We start from the raw sequence: 16470 nt of genomic DNA, 5'->3' as shown, positions 1-16470 counted from the left end.
AAGATGCCGCACAATCCACAAACCTTCACTATAAAATAATAAAAAAAAGTCCAAAACATAACGTCCAAAGTAGTAAGATCTTCCAAGTTTGTGGGTTACGTGGCACCTGTTGCTTCATTATTTACTGAGTGATGGAGTGAAAAAACTTCATGGTGCATGCAGCAACCTTATGTTTAACAATTGATTCATATGCAATCTTATGTTTATACGTTTGATTATTTTTGTGGTGCAACGGGTAATCGCATAATGTCTGCGCTGACTGATAATTAGGTTTGGTAAATGCAGACTTGTGTGTCATCCCCAAAAAAATATGATCATGTCTAATCAACTGGTTCAACAGGGCCATGCAGACTAAAAAGAAGAGAGCCCATCCAGATTACCACATGCATCATATCATGTGTGGTTCATAGAGCTCATAAAAGTGATAGAAAAGAGCAAGTTGGTACACCTCGCCTAAAAAAAAAAAAGGGGGGGGTGGGGGATAAATTCCCCTCAGGGCAGGGAGAGGGTATTGGGAATTGAAGGGATAAAATAAACATGGGGTTGCTGAGGGGAAGTAGACTCCACATAGAGGGTGGTAGAACTCAGAGTCATTATGGAAGGGAAGGCAGGGGAGACCCAGTTCCCTTATTTCCAGATCTCATAAAGCCAGTTAATGTGCTGTTAATTCTATTAGGCTTAGGTCGAGCTTAATTTGGATGTATAAGCAAAAGAGAACACAAACTAACTCCAGTATAAAGGATTTTTGTTTACTTTATGAGGCTTGTGCATCACATAAAGTGCCATGCCACTCATGAGGCCAACTGAGGCAGCTGTCTTTGGTGGCATTATGACTGGAGTGTCCATGCTGGATGCAAAAATGGCTACCTCCCCTGTGTGGCCATGGATTTGGTACTTGCTTAGACTGTCATACAATGTTATACAAGAGCCATTAGCTGTAGTTAACTATCATAGATGGCTTCCCACATGGCACAGTTTTGATATTTGCCTCACTCACTGGGGTTTATTTACTAAAGCTGGAGAGTGCAAAATCAGACTCACTTCTGCATGGAAACCAATCAGCTTCCAGGTTTTATTGGCAAACCTTAATTGAACAAGCTGAGCTTAGAAGCGGATTGGTTTCTATGCAGAAGTGAGCCTGATTTTGCACTCTCCAGTTTTAGTAAATAAACCATACTGTGTCTATGGTTACTGCCCCATATGCCAGCACCACAAATACCCAGTTACTTCACTTTTCTATTCTCTGATAGAAAAGAAATGAGACATATATGAGTGTAAATGACTCCCAGACGATTCAGGAGAACTGACAGGTTTGTAAAAGAAAGACATGACCTTTAAAACACCAGGCAATGACTTTTCCGAGCCACTCTCTAATGAATAAGTAAATTCACCAGCAAGCAAATGTATTAAACATGTTTTATTAAAAGGTATATTTCCATTAGAAAGGGTCAGAAAGCATAAGCAATATAAGCAAATTGGCTTTAAATGAAAAAAAACTTGCATTCGCCCTAACCATAGAAACTGTCCCTTAATAAAATAAAACTGGACAAATGTGTAGCATGCAAAATCCACACTTCTTGATTTTATGAAACATACATATGAGTAATCTCAATGCTAAAAGTTATTTTTTTATTTCCCTGCACAGTCACGGTTGTAAGAGATGCAATATGTTCTTGTAAGTTTTTATTCCATTTCTGACAGTGTTCCAGTTTTAACAGCTCAACAGTACAGGTATACTTCACTTTTCAGTCCTATTGGAAATGTCTATTCATTTTTACTGTTACTGTTTAAGTTAAAGTTACTCTAGTCTCAATTATGGTTTATACCAAATTCTTATTTTGTGACTGAATCCCAGCATGTTCACCTTCATATTTCAAAGCTAAAGGCTGTAACTGTTAAAGTGGTTGTAACCCCCCCCCCAAAAAAAATCTAATTTGAAATGATCAGTCTACCTCACACAGCATAATAGCAGAAGTCATTTGTCTGTAGTCTGGCCAAGAAAGGAGCAGCCAGTCATCTGAAATTCTCTCTACTTTCCTACTGTAAAAAAACCCAACACATGAAAAAAATTGTGTCACCACACTTCCTCTCCTGTGACTGACAGACTAATTAGGAGTCTCATCCATGAACATGAGAGAAGGGTGCATTTGTCCCGCAGCCACCCACACAGACCACTCCCGAAGTAGCCTAGCTCGGGAATTACTCTGTGGACCGTACCGACACTATGTGCTTATCTCTACCAACAGCGGAGGAGGGGGGATACATACTTTCACAGGTCATAATTATCAACTAACGGGGGGAGGGGGGGAGCCAAACAGCCTCACACAGATTTAGCCCCATAGCTGCCAGGGATAAAGCCAAACAGGGGGATCACAATTAACCCCTCAATGACTGGCCACTTTTACTGTGCAACTATTTACTTGAAAGTAGGGCACTACAGTAAATGTGCCCAACCATTTAGGGATTAATTGTGATCCTTCTGCTCTGCTCCCTCCCCAGGAGCTGTGGGCTTAAATCTGTGTGAGGTTGTTTGGCTCCCATTAGTTAATAGTGATGCTCTATGAAAGCATGTTATCCCCCCTCCTACTCCTCCCTTAGTAGGGATAAGCACATAGTGGCAGCATGGTCCCGCTGAGTAATTCCCGACAGTTGCTCAGCTCCCTCCAGCCTATGAAAGTCTGCAGTCTCCGGAGCCTCAAATGCTGCCTAGTGTTTATGGGAATAACTTTTCTCAGTATCCTCAGTCTGGAGTGGACTCCTAATTAATCTATCAGGAGAGGGGGTGTGGTGACATAAATTTTTTTCATGTGTCAGGTTTTTTCACTGTAGGAAAGCAGAGAGAATTTCAGATGACTGGCTGCTCCTTTTTTGGCCAGACTAGGGACAGATGACTTTTGCTGCTATGCTGTGTGAGGGACACTGGTCATTTCGATTTTGATTTTTGGGTTTACAGCCACTTTAAGGCCATGCCTAAAATATTTTGTCAGGGATGTTCTCATGTCATCTGATATGCAGCAACTCTTCAATGTTGTTGCATTGCAAATATTTCAGCACAACCAGAAAGGTAGACTGTAGTAATAAAAGAAATTAATTGTGGACAGAGGACCACAAATAGAGTTCTACATGTTGGGAATATACAAATAAAAACACTCTCAATAACATCTAAAACAGACCATGGAACAACACTTAGGGAGTGTTTACTGTCCTTTAAATTGTATATACAGGCAGTCCCCGGGTTACAAAGATGATAGGGTTCCTAAAGCAGAACTTTACTCTCTCAGTCAACACAAACTATTTCTAATCCTTATGCTTCTAGCATTAGTAAAAGTATATCATATTTACTTGTTTTAACCTTTATTTGCATGCCTTCATTTACTTCCTTGTTTCCATGCTTCTGCAAATAATGTCATACATCCCAGGACTTTTCAGGAGGGGAGGGAGGGTTCTCAGCTCAGTCAATGCCTGAGCTAAAGACAGATGGCTTCCAGGAAGTAGCTGCTACATGAGTAATCTGCTCTTACTCAAGATGGCCACTGCCATAAATGCCAGGAAGTGTTATTCAAAATGATGTCTCAGCAACATAAAGTATGGAGCCAGGGATGGATGGAGGAGTTTGTTTTGAATATTAAAAATGAATTATATAGCATTTTTGTTTAAGTTGAATTTGTATGTAAGTTGGAACAGGTATATTTTGTAAGTGTAGCTCCAGCCAAAAAAAATATTTAAGTTTTTTGGATAGCATAGGAAAGGGTTAACATTCCTGTAATGTTTGTTTTGCTGTCTGAGCCCCTGTTCAGAAGATTTCACCTCGCTTTCTTTCCCTGTGACAATTGGATTTTGAAAATTTTTGTTGGTCGTGGAAACAAAGATTCGTGATAAACCTTCAGTGGAGACACCCTTTTCCCACAACTCAGATGTTCATAATGCAGGGACTGCCTGTACTGTATAGATGTGTTTTATTTGGTTCCTTTGGATAGAGTAAGGAAGATTTTTTTTTCTAAATATTGTTTTATCATTTCAATACATTTTCTGTTTGATGTTAATGTGTAATCCTGAATTGCAGAATCACATTGTTAGGATTTAAAGGGGAATTTTAGTCAAAATCTAATCGAAATCAAAAGCTAAATTCCCATCCGCCTACTCCCACCCCCATTCTAAGACTATTCTATCTAACCTGTGAAAGAAAAGATGCTTATACTTACCAATTCTAAAGCCAGTCTGGTCTGGTCACATGATAGAGTTCCAGTGCTGACTTCAATGAAGAGGAGGGACAGCTGACAACAAATGCCCCATAGTAAGCCAATGGATGATGCCACCGCACAGGCATTTGCAGCCGTTGTCAGCAATCTCTCCTGTACACAAAAGCCACTGCTGGAGAGATCATGTGACCAGACAGGAGCGACTTTAGAAAAGGTAAGTATAGGCATCTTTACTTTCACAAGGTAGATAGAATAGAATTAGAATGAGGGTTGGAGTAGGATTAGCCTTTGTTAGATTTTGTCTGAACTTCCACTTCAAACAGAAGCATAGAATTAAGTGTGTTTATTTTGCAGATCTGAAAACTTTAAATGAATATCAGGTTTTCATTGCTGTCTGTTCCCCCACTGGGTAGATTTGCCCTCCTTCATTGTCCTGGTGACCACTGTCAACTAGATAGAAAATAATGAAAAATCCAAGCGGTTAGAGCTGTAACCAGAACAAGTGATGATGGTAACGTTTCCATTGGGGCCAAATGCTTAAACTACTTATGGCCATTTAACCATAGGGGAGGTGTGATCATTTATGAATATGCACCAACTATAAACTCCAATGCTATATATCAATAGTACAGTACAACCCTGATGTGTTTGTAAAATATTGATGTAGCAAGCTGCCTAGAATATCTATAGATGAATATGAAGTCATTTTTCAATCTTATTAAAGTAATACTATTACTTTAACCAATTTTAACCAATGGTATGTGTACTCCATGGTGTACTTTTGGCGGGATTTTTTTCTACACATCAAGTTGTTTGAAAAATATTTATACACTTTTAGTGGATACCAGTAATAAGTATACCTACCTCAAGTGATGAAATAACTCACATCAGGTGGCAAGAAAAGATAAGATAGTATTTGTTTTCTTTTGGATGAACTTTTGGATAAGGTGGAGAAGGGTTAGCTCCACTGTCAGCTTTTTATCACTGTGTCCCCACTAGGGAGATTAACTCTAATAATTTGTCCTTGAACCTGCAGCTGCTTCATCCAGATGTCATTCATTTAGTGGCAGTATTACTACCGTCACTAACTGAATGATTTCCCATCTGTTGGCATATTTTACATTGTAAACAAGCAGACTGAGAAACTGGGTGACAAACAACCATAATAGTCTATGACGTCAGCCAATGTCATTTGAGACGGGAGTCCGGAGGGAGAGGATTGTTAGCACAGGTTGTCTTGTTTGTGTACGCAGGTCATCATGTCACTGTTTATTGTGTGTGACGATGGATCTACACTATTAGACAACATGATTAATGTTTAACAGGATTTACATGGCTTGACTGTTTTTTTTCTAATAAAATGCTTTTTCAATGGAGTGTCTTTGTTTACTTTGTATATTTTTTTTTGTGACTGAGTAACAAGGGGTATTATGTACTCCTTATTAATTGACATAGAAGGGGGGGCAGATATCTGTGAGCCCCCTTATTCTAAAGATGATGTTTGTTGTATGGGTTGTCATGTCCAGCAGGCTGTAATTTTTTGAGAGCGACATTGGATCTACATAGCTAGACAATGTGATTTAAGTTGGATCTACATCATGGGACATTTTTTTTTAATAAAGCACTTTGTCCTTTATTTTTTCATAAATGAGGAACTAGAGGTACTGTATATCCCCTCTCACTCATTCACATAGCGGGAGGATTAAATATTTTATCTTAAAGGGGTTTTCCAGATTCTGATGAGGCCTCTCCCTCCATAGACCCCCACATTCACCAAACCATGGATGTAGGCATGAGGTATCCTCCCAATGTTGTGGCCTGCAATGGTTCATGAAAGGGAGATACGTTTGCTTCCCTCTACCTTTTCTGGACAGACAGGCAGTATGGTTGAAAAATAAATCTTGTAAGGATTCTGGAGGGGAATCCTGCGCCAGGAATTTTTGTATTTTTGCCTGGGGTCCCCCTTCAAATCCAGTTCCTTATCAAGGATAAGGGTCCATTGTGATGTTTTGGAGGGGGCCCACGCCATTTTTTATGAACAAAATGAAGCCATCTGGAAATCATTATTTAGCGGCAAAAGCTTTTTTCTGTCACTTTTGCAGAAGTACATCCTACAGATCTGCCACTTCACATGCAGGTTTAAGACATTCCCCAAGCATGTTATTTAAAGAAAGTGTATATGTTTAATCTTGCCTTTTAAGCCTTTCTAAAATAACCTCTCCCCACTGAATAATATTTTTATTTATTTATTTATTTTTTGTATGAGTACATCACCCCTACATCAGTGCCCAGATACCCATGTTATTTTTAATGTAAACTTGCAAAACGGTATTGTAAATTGCCAAAAAACCTTACAAGACTCACCACCCATTGACTTCAGTGGGGTTCATGTGCTATGTTTTGGGCTTGCTGAATTTTTCAATTGTTTTGCAAATGCCCAGTGAACCAAATGTCGTACCCCTTAGTAGGCTACAAGTGTTAGGTAAATTTAGTTTTTGGTCTCCCTGTAACCAGGGAGAACAGTTATCGCTTGTTAGTGCCTGTTCCAGGTTCTGCTGGTGCAGATTCAGTTATTTTCCCCTGCATCCCACTGAATACTGGGATATAGTGGGTGGAAGAGCTTTGACCCTGGCCTGCATATTACATAGTTACATAGTTAGTCTGGCTGAAAAAAGACAAAAGTCCATCCAGAGGCAATATTCATACCTCTTCAGCCAATCACAGGTCAGGAGAGTGAGTGACCAGCAGGGGCTGAGAAGGGTATACTGTAAGTAGGCTGGGGCCTATAACAGCTTCCTCTTGTTCCCGTGAGAGTAAGACCCAGCCTGAGGGCTGTGGAATCCTTGGGAGGCTACCTGCAACACCAAAGAAATTATTTTGGGGTTGCACCTTCTGCAATGGCTGGGGGACCTCTGGCCTAGCCTGAAAGTATGCAGACATCTCTTCTGAGGATCCAGGACACAAGCTACAAGTACATAAGCTGACAAATACTGCAGGTGGCAACACAATATATAGGGCACAGAAAGTGCCTGCCATGAAGATTCCGAAGACATTTCTTTGCCCTACTTGGGAGAACTTACAGCAGTACATCCAGGACTATACTCCTGTTATGGAGGTCGTATTTGGTATCTAGTTACCTTCACATTCAAGAGGGTGGTTCTCACCCTGAAAAAGCAGATTAGATTTAGCATCCTCTATTTTAGTTTTTTAGAAATTTTGGAGTACCCCAAGGCTCATTTTCACCCCATCCAAGTTTTAATCAGCAAATAAACTGTAAAAAGATAAGCACAGCCTGTTTCCTGACTTAAGTGACTGTGAACTACCATGTGCCTGGCTGTTGTGTGCATTTCAGGGAATAAAACCTGGGACCAAATAGCCAGACCAGTGCTGTGTCTGCGCTATACAAACTTTGCTTGGTTCCTTCATCACTGCTGAAAACGAGAGACAAGACAAAATTATGAGTTGTTTAACCATTCCCCCATTTGGCTACAATAAAAAAAAAAAGTTTGTGCTTTAGATATACTTTAATAAAGAATGCCTTTTGTAAAGGGGGGACATGTGTTATACCGGTCACACATACTTTGCATTTTTCTCATTCTGCCCCCCTACAGGGATCAAATTGTGGTCGTTTCAGCAGAAATTGGATGAAACTCAAGCAGTGCATAGCCGGCTTTAACAATGTTGACAAACACTAATCTATATCACACTATTAAGACACTTTAAATGTTAAATTTAGATAAACAATTCTGTCCTACATTAAATTAAATGATCAGTACACATTTGTTTATGTCTTGTCTTAGCACAATTAAATATTAATAAGCTAATTTACCCTCTGGGATAATTATACCGACACTTACAAAGATTCTGCATAAAATGTTCATGACATAGATTTTGTATGTCATTTACCTCCCAGCTTACAAATGTGTTTTATTTTTAGGGTGGATAAAAGATTAAGCTTTATCACATAGCAAAGGGTTAGAGATTTTTTTTAACTCCTGACTAATTCAGAGGAATTTGTTTTTCTTCTTGGTTTCTTGGGCTCCTATAGTGTTAATAGTGGCTGCAATTACGGTTTTAGAAGACCACTCATCACTGCAAAGGTAAAATATTAAAAATATAAGCTATTTTGTCAAATACTAAGCATTGATAGAATATTCAGCACCATTCAGCATGAGGTTATTTACTAGTTTACCCAATGGTTTAAAATAGCATTTATGGATCTCTATAGAAAATGAAAAAAGGGGAAATGTTTTTGTTCTGGAAATAAGATCTGACTGGGGAAACAACAGGGGTAGAAAGCACAATAGCCTTTTTGAATAATTGTTTCATTAACTTGAAAGCCATTCTTTATGTTTTAGAGAAAATGTATAAGGAAAGTAATCAGTCTGTCCTCAGCTTATCATGATTTTCCTCACTACATTATGTCACCAGATTTATAGTGAATGTCTTTTCAGCCCTTGTTGCCAACAAAGATTTATAGCTTTATTTTAGAGTCCAGTTATGGGAGTTCTGCAATCTCTAATCAATGTTTCTTTTTCCATAAATGTCCAAGAGAATTCAAAATCAAAAATAATGAACTATTAAGTAGCAACACATTGGCCGAAGAAGGATGCTTTAGACCTTGCTAATAATCATCCCATCTAAGGTCTGTTCCTGGATACTAAATGTCCATAATGGAAGGTAATACCACATAAAGACTGAAATGGTGCATATACTGTATGTAGTTTCTATATGGTCATTTCCATTACCCTGTACAATATTCACTCTTTATGCAGTTGCTGTCATTGCTTTCATTAAGATATAATATATATATATAATGTTGCAGGTTAAAGTGGAGTTCCAGTCTCCTTGTCTATTTTTTTTTTAAATACCCCCGTGATTCTCTTTGCTAGTACAATCTACTGTAAATTGGATACTGTTGTAAGTGTAATAATTCATGTTGTTTATAAAACTGAAATTACTCACAGGCGCCCCAGGTATGCAGGCAGCGGCCATTGCAACTGTAGGCATCTGAAGCCCGCTTGTATTTGTTTCCAAGATTTGGTGCAGCTTTCTACCCAGCATGCACCTCCCGATCTCGCTCCTGCGCAGTCAGAACAAAGTGCGGTGCACTGTGTTGATTGCAGGGTGCCTTAGCAATGGCAGCAGAGGTGGAAGTTCCCGTCCCATTGTTATGGCAACCTGTCAATCAACACAACCCGGAAGGAAGGCAAGTGCAGTCACTGAACGCAGCCTGGCATTGCTCCATTTCCAGTTTTAACGCGATGCCAGAAGTATAGAATTCCTGTTGACTCCTGGGATTGATGATACACATATCCCAGGAGTCAACGGCAGATCAGAGATGATCTACATGGCCGCAGCAACTAGGATCGGAAGTGGGGGGAAGTTTGAATAAAAAACTTAACTAAACAGAACAAAAAAAAATTGTAAAGGATTACAGGCACAGGTATCCACTACCAGTGGGGCTATGGTTGTTAGATAGGGTGGAACTCTGCTTTACTATTGCTAAGGAAATTTAGGATAAGACTGTGGTGAATCACTGTGCAAACACTCCATATTTTAAATCTTTGTGAATAACTAGTTGAATTCAGAAAATAAGTATGATGATCAAGGTGTTGATGAGGTTGGTCAAACACTCACAAAGGTAAAGCAAATGCTCTAATTTTCTGCATCTATGACTCTGAGCATATGCAAATACTTTTTGTGAGGCCAGACAAAGAAAAATCAGTAGCTTCTAAATTAACAAAATCAGCCTCCAAATTGCTCAACTGAATCTTTTTTACACACCGCAAACTAGCCTCAGGAAATTAAAGTTGCCCAATCATAGAACCAATCACAGCGTTTTAACCCTTTCCTGTCTAGAAGTCATTTAAGCTTTAACTGTGGTCAGAAATATTACATTTTTGTGAAATCAGCAACCTCTAAAAACAATTGTTACATGAAAATTGATCAAAAGGTAGTGAGTAAATAAGTCAGCTGTTTTTTATTGATTATTGAATTTCTGTGCTCATACAAGGGTCTAGAGATAAGGCTCCTCTTAGCAGGAAGCACAAGACACCAGGATAGAGCCCAATACCTTGGCACTGGCAATTTGGGCTGAGGACTTGGCCAAACTCTAGGTATAATATAACAACCCTGTGCTCAAGGTAAAGTGTCTGAGAATTCGCTGGAAGGAGACAAGAAAGATATTAGATCTGCTGTGACATATAGTTCTGCACCTGTGTATGCTGTGATGGGATTATGAACTTCTGTCTGGACACCAGGCTCCCCTTTTTCCTTCTTTGTGGACCCTTTGCTACTTGTAACTTGTATGGATTTGAATCTGTGGCCTGCCCTTCAGGACGTACCCCTTAGCCTAAATTTACCCAGCAGCCTCCTTCTGGTGCCACTCTGCTTTCCTTTTTCCACTGTATGCTACCTGGTGTACCTGCCAGACCACTACCTTTACCAGGACCCAACGATATCCCTCCAGAAGAACTCTTTAAACCCCTCACTCTGCGGTACCAGAATACCCCAACACCCTGCGCATCAGGTTCTGTGTGATTTGCCTCTGTGTGCTCTCACTCTCTCTCTGCACTCCTAGTTCACCACAGAAACATAGATACTGAGGACAAATTTAGTCAGTATGCCTTGTTAACTTGACTACAGCCTGCCTAAATTGGTTTAAAAAAAAAAAATACATATAAGACTTTTATTTGGAACACTGTTTTAGTAAAAACTCTTCTCTGTTTTTTGGGGTTTTTTTTATTTATTTTAGACGGTCATCTAGCAGATGCACATAGTGTTGATTGCTAGCTATCAAAGGAAGTTGTAGATTAACAATCCCCTAACATGGGGCACCATTCAAGGGAACATTAAAGTGGAACTTCAGTCCCTGGAAGCAGTGAGCATCCTTTCACTCCTCCTGCACCCCATCTGCACACAAAAATTGGGGCAAAATATTTTTTTCTATGTTTTTTGTTTATTTATTTAATGATTTATTTATTTGTGTGCCCGCCCCACCCCCTGGCCATCATATTCTTCTAGATGAGAATGATGTCTCCAGTTCTGTAAAACATCCTGGGATTTATAGCTTCACTTTCAATCATAGAAGCTGGATGTGGGCTGCCCTGGAACACCACCCATAAATTGCCTGGGCTAACTAAGAAGCACCTGACACTTGATGATTCCAGTATCAAAGATGGCAGTCACTGGATCCGCTAGACAGGTCAGTATGTGAATGCAGAAACCATAGTATATACATCATGCACTTATAAGGCTATTGCTCTTCAAACAGATGTACATAGGACGGATAAATGGCTCTGTTTTCTGAACTGTGCTATACACCTATCAGCCATAACATTATAACTGACTGATGTAAAATGAATAACATTGATTATCTCGTTTCAATGGCATCTGAAAGTGGGTGGGTTATATTAAGCAGTTAGTGAACATGTTGTCCCTGAAGTTGATGTGTTGAAAACAGAAAAAATGGACAAGTATAAATATTTGAGCGACTTTAACTAGATCCAAATTGTAATGTCTAGCTGACTAGGCCAGAGCATCTCCAGATCAGCAGCTCTTGTGGGATGTTCCTGCTCTGCAGTGGTCAGGACCTTCCAAAAGTGGTCCATGGAAGAAAAAACGGCAAACCGGTGACTGGGTCCTTGGCAGCCAAGGCTCACCGATGCACATGGGAAGCAAAGGCTGGCCCATGTAATCCAATCTAATAGAGGAGCTACCGTAGCTTAAATTTCAGAAAAAGTTAATGCTGGTTCCAATAGAAAGGTATCAGAACACAAAGTTGCATCACAGTTTATTGTGTTTGGGACTGTGTAGCCGCAGACCAGTCATGGTGTCCATGCTGATCTGTGTTCACAGCCAAAAGTGCCTACAATGGGCATCAGCACTGGACCAAAGCGCAAAAGGAAAAGGTGGCCAGGTATGAGGAACACAACAAGTTAGAGGTGCTAACTTGGCCCCAAAATTCTTAAAATTCAGATCTCAATCCAATCGAGCATCTGTGGGATGTGCTAGAAAAACAAGTCCAAAACATGGAGGCCCCACCATGCAACTTACAGTACTTTAAGGATCTGCTATTGACAGCTTGGTGCCAGATACCTCAGCATACCTTCAGAGCTCTAGAGGAGTCCATGCTTCGACAGGTTATGGTAGGTGGGCATAATGTTATGGCTGATCAGTGTATATCTCATATAGTGTATATGTTTACATAGTTTATTTATGTAGTTATAATTGATTTATTTTTTTCAATAAGCCATCAGTTCTAGATGTATAATTGACGCCCAAGGGCATAAAGGAGCGATTTGCATGTCTTGCTCATTATGTATACTGTATATAAGGAGTAAACTGATTGTTTTTTGGATTTCGGATTCAGTTCAGTTATATTTGCCAGGAACGTTGTGATGTGGTGTATTGTGCTGCAGGACACTATAGTGAAAAAAAGTGCTGCATACGCCAGTGTAGTACAGTGGTGTGAATTGACCTAACTGTAAACAAGGCAAATTGCTTTGTGTATGCATACAGACTGTGGTGGAAAAGACAGCCCAATGCACCTGATGTGAACAGGTCCATAAATATAAGTAAATTTGGTTATAAAAATGCATAACATTTATAAACATACCTGGTAATAGTAACCCTTTGGCGCTGCCGCCTCCTGGCCCTATAAATGGTTTCAGATGCTGAGAGGTGGGGTGGGGTTTCTGATCGTGTGACCGCTGTGATTGGCTGTCACATGATCGAAAAGCTCCCAATCGCAAGTAGAGATTGGGAGCTTTCCATTAGCCGCCTGTAACAGTGCCAGGAGCATGCACGGTGCACGCTCTCTGCAAAGTTCTGGGTTTTTTTGGATATGCATTGAGGCCCATCCATCAAGAGGCCGCATATATGCGTACAGCTGGTGGGAAGGAGTTCACAATCTTTTTATATAAACTGAGTTTTAGATTTTGTCTGTTTATAAATAGCGCTGGTATCAAGAGTTTTTAAAAACACTGCTATGTGTACATTTAGGCTGACTGTTGGCTTTCAGGTGGAAGTGATTTGGGCAACTAAGAAGCCACCCAATCATGCTACATGCCCCCCTTCATGGATATATTCCACACACCCCCACCATGTATCACGGGCTCTGTTGTTCCTCCTGAAGGCCTAAGACATCCATGGAAGGTGCTACTGGGTAGGGCACAGGGAGCTCAGCAAACTTCCATTTGCTGATCCTCTCTCTGGTGCATGTACCAGGAAGCGATCTGTAATATGTCACTTCCTGGTTCATATCATTCATTTCACTGGCAAGGCCTGCCAGGGAAGGAGCTAATGGAGCACAATCTGAATCTGTGCTCCATTAGCTTAGTGGAGTGCAAGGGAAACATCAAGGGTGTAATAGACCACTGATTTCTCAAAATAGAGAACCTGGCACAACATATGAAAAAACAAAATTAAACTGTAAAGTTCCCCCCTTCCACAAACACACATGTACACATACATAAACACATTTGTTGGAAAGTTTATGTATGAAAATGGAGATTGTGCTACAAGTTATATATCACCACACTCGCTGGAGGGACAGAAATAATTCTAGGCTTGTTATTCATGATTACGTCTAAATTGATGAGCTGGACAATTTTGGGTAGCAAAGTTTGTTGCCATTTTACCGACACACACAATCTTAAGGCTTGAGATGTTCTATTTACTTTGTATAACCTCATCTTTCGTATTTTACCAAAAATGTGGTTATCTATTGCATTTGTGTGCACTTGCATTCATTTTAGTGTATTCTTTTTCCAAAAAAGGTGGGATAGAGAAGCCAATGCGCTAATGACACATGACCTTGCTGCCACCATTTTATTCTTCAGGGTGTATTCTTTCACAACATATATAATTTGGAGTTTTAACTAACCTTCAGGTTTATAATGTGCAGTTTTACATGTGCAAAAATTGGATGAAATGGTTATGGAAATCTCTACTAGTTATCTTTAGGACACATTGTTGCTTGATATGAAAAATAACTGACATTACACTTTCTAGTAAGTATACTATGCGCCACAATTTAAATCCATTTTAGCAGTCCACATATTTTGTACATCCAGCTTTCATATCATACATATTGTTCTCTAGGCTTTGTTTCTTATGTCAATGTTTCGTGCTATTGGTAGCTATACTAGTCTTTTACACAAATAGACTCTTGTTCCTTGATGTAGAATTTAAAAGCTAATATTTTGTACTTACATAAACATCCAGTATTTCATTGGTTGGTCCTTCAGCTAAAAAAGATTCACCCGCTGTGCTTGATATTTCATTTGGTCGCTTATAAGTGAACATTGTTCCTCCACCTTCAAATTTTCCAGGTCTGTCAATTGCCCAGTTCCCATTGATGATTGATCTACCCGATCGACTTCGGAGGGCTAGCAGAAAAATATAGAAATAATTTCAAAGATAAATTGCATTCCTTTGAACTATAAAGCTGCTTTATTGCTATAGAGCATGAAAAAAACCTTATTAGACATGACCTGCTGTTGCTGAAAAGGTCATCACGCTTGTATGTTAAAAAAGGGAATAATACAACCACAAAGCAAAGTCCATAAAGATGAAAATGATAAAAGCATTATAAAATTCATTCAGGTTTTGCGATGGCCTTTGAGACTCTTGAAAATTATACATGTCACTAGAAAGATTGTGTGGCATTCATCTTCAGCAATATTCTTGCGAGCTTATGACAAATCCTCCGCAAAATAAGAAAAATGCATATTTTAAAATATAATGAACTATGCTGAGCACAAATTGAACTTTGATATAACTTTTACAATTACATGCTAAACTTTATTCCCATGACTGTATTGCATATTGTATTTTACCTCAAACATTCATCAGTAATTGATGAAATAAAAGGTACACAGAGAGTGCTATATTTTGAGGTAGCCAGCTTTGACTGGTTTACATGAATTAGGAGATATGAACAGTAAGTGTAACCATTGTTCTGCATTACTCAGAAGAAAGCAAAGCTTGCATCTGTCTGTAGGCAGGTTGCCTACAATATATTAGTTAGGCAGTTTGATAGCCCAGGCTGGGGAAGGGGTTAATGTTCTGCACCTCTGTTCCTGAGATTTTTGGACCCAGGATACCCACCCTGTGATAAAACTAAGGGGAAAGGCTGGGTTTTGCAGCTTCGTCCCACTTAGGAAAATGCCATGATTATTGTGGAGCTCCCTAGAGGGATTGCTGCGCCCTTCAGTCCATCGGAAGGCACTGGGAGGGTGGAGAACCATCATGCTGGGCAAAGAGATGAACTATCACTTTACTGAGGTATGCCTGGGCAGATTAGTTGAGATAGTCAGGGAATGTTACATTGAACTGTGTTACAAATATATTGAGCAAAGGTGCATCAACTGTTCTAAGCCTGGTCCGAAGTGATTTTAAAGGGGTGCATAATGGTTCCTGGCATGTGAAAGAACTAGGGACAGTAAAGCACAAGTGAGGTATGAGCAAAGCCGCTTTGAAAGGTTTACTCGGCAAGGGGAGCAGGAAGAAACATGCAGTTGCCAGAACTGGTGCAAGGTGAACAGCAGCCTGTCATGAAGCATGGTACCTGGTGTGGGTGATGGGTCCTCACGTAACACGGGGGTCAGTGACCTGACTCCTTCTCCAATGGTTTGTTTCCCAAGCAACTTGGACTGAACCTGCACTATGGAGGTCCGCAGCCTGGGCAGATGATATGGAATGAGTTAACAAGTGAACGCATGAGGTCCGCACTGTGTGCACGGTAGGACCCAATTCTGTCACTGGGAGTGAGGTGGTGGAGGTTTGTTAGGTGGAGAGGGCATAGGCTCAGTGGTATCACTCCTAAATAGAAAGAGAAGGGTGTGTAGTGACACAAGAAGGAGGACTTTACAAATAAACTTTGTTTGTCATATCACTACACACAGTGCCTGGCTTATCTCTAATCCATGAAACTGCCATAATGTTTGACTTTCATATGGACATGGTCCCTGCCTGGTCCCAGACATTGGTGAGCGTGCACAGGCAAAAGGTACCCCCATGTGAAGGGCGAGTGGCCCTGCCACATGTACTTATAAAATATGGCCCCCTTACAGACAAATATACCAGTTTATTACAAACTACACATAGAAGCACAGAGCGGCCCCAATCCTCCTCTTCTCGGATTCCCACTGGTACTACTGGCCCCTCCCCAGCCCCTTACCGGGGCATCCAGTATTAAAGTGAGCATGCTCTTTAGTTCTGCATGGTGGAATCCTAATATTTAAAAAAGGAAGGATCATGTCCC

General features: G+C 40.1%; 1 protein-coding gene across 2 annotated transcripts in view; it reads right to left on the bottom strand.

Annotated features, from left to right (window-relative positions):
- THSD4 (thrombospondin type 1 domain containing 4) overlaps window positions 1-16470 on the bottom strand; it is an 871621-nt gene that overhangs the window by 48298 nt on the left and 806853 nt on the right. For both annotated transcript variants that reach the window (XM_089652473.1, XM_089652474.1), the window contains one exon: window positions 14418-14593. In XM_089652473.1, the coding sequence (XP_089508599.1) occupies window positions 14418-14593 (176 nt within the window). The remainder of the gene's footprint in view (window positions 1-14417; window positions 14594-16470) is intronic.

This window comes from Staurois parvus, unplaced genomic scaffold (assembly GCF_062004578.1).
Source record: "Staurois parvus isolate SC_StPar_1 unplaced genomic scaffold, SC_StPar_1.0 ptg000682l, whole genome shotgun sequence".
Taxonomy (NCBI): Eukaryota; Metazoa; Chordata; class Amphibia; order Anura; family Ranidae; genus Staurois; species Staurois parvus.
Note: the sequence above shows the minus strand (reverse complement) of the source record. Positions and strands in the feature narration are given on the sequence as shown.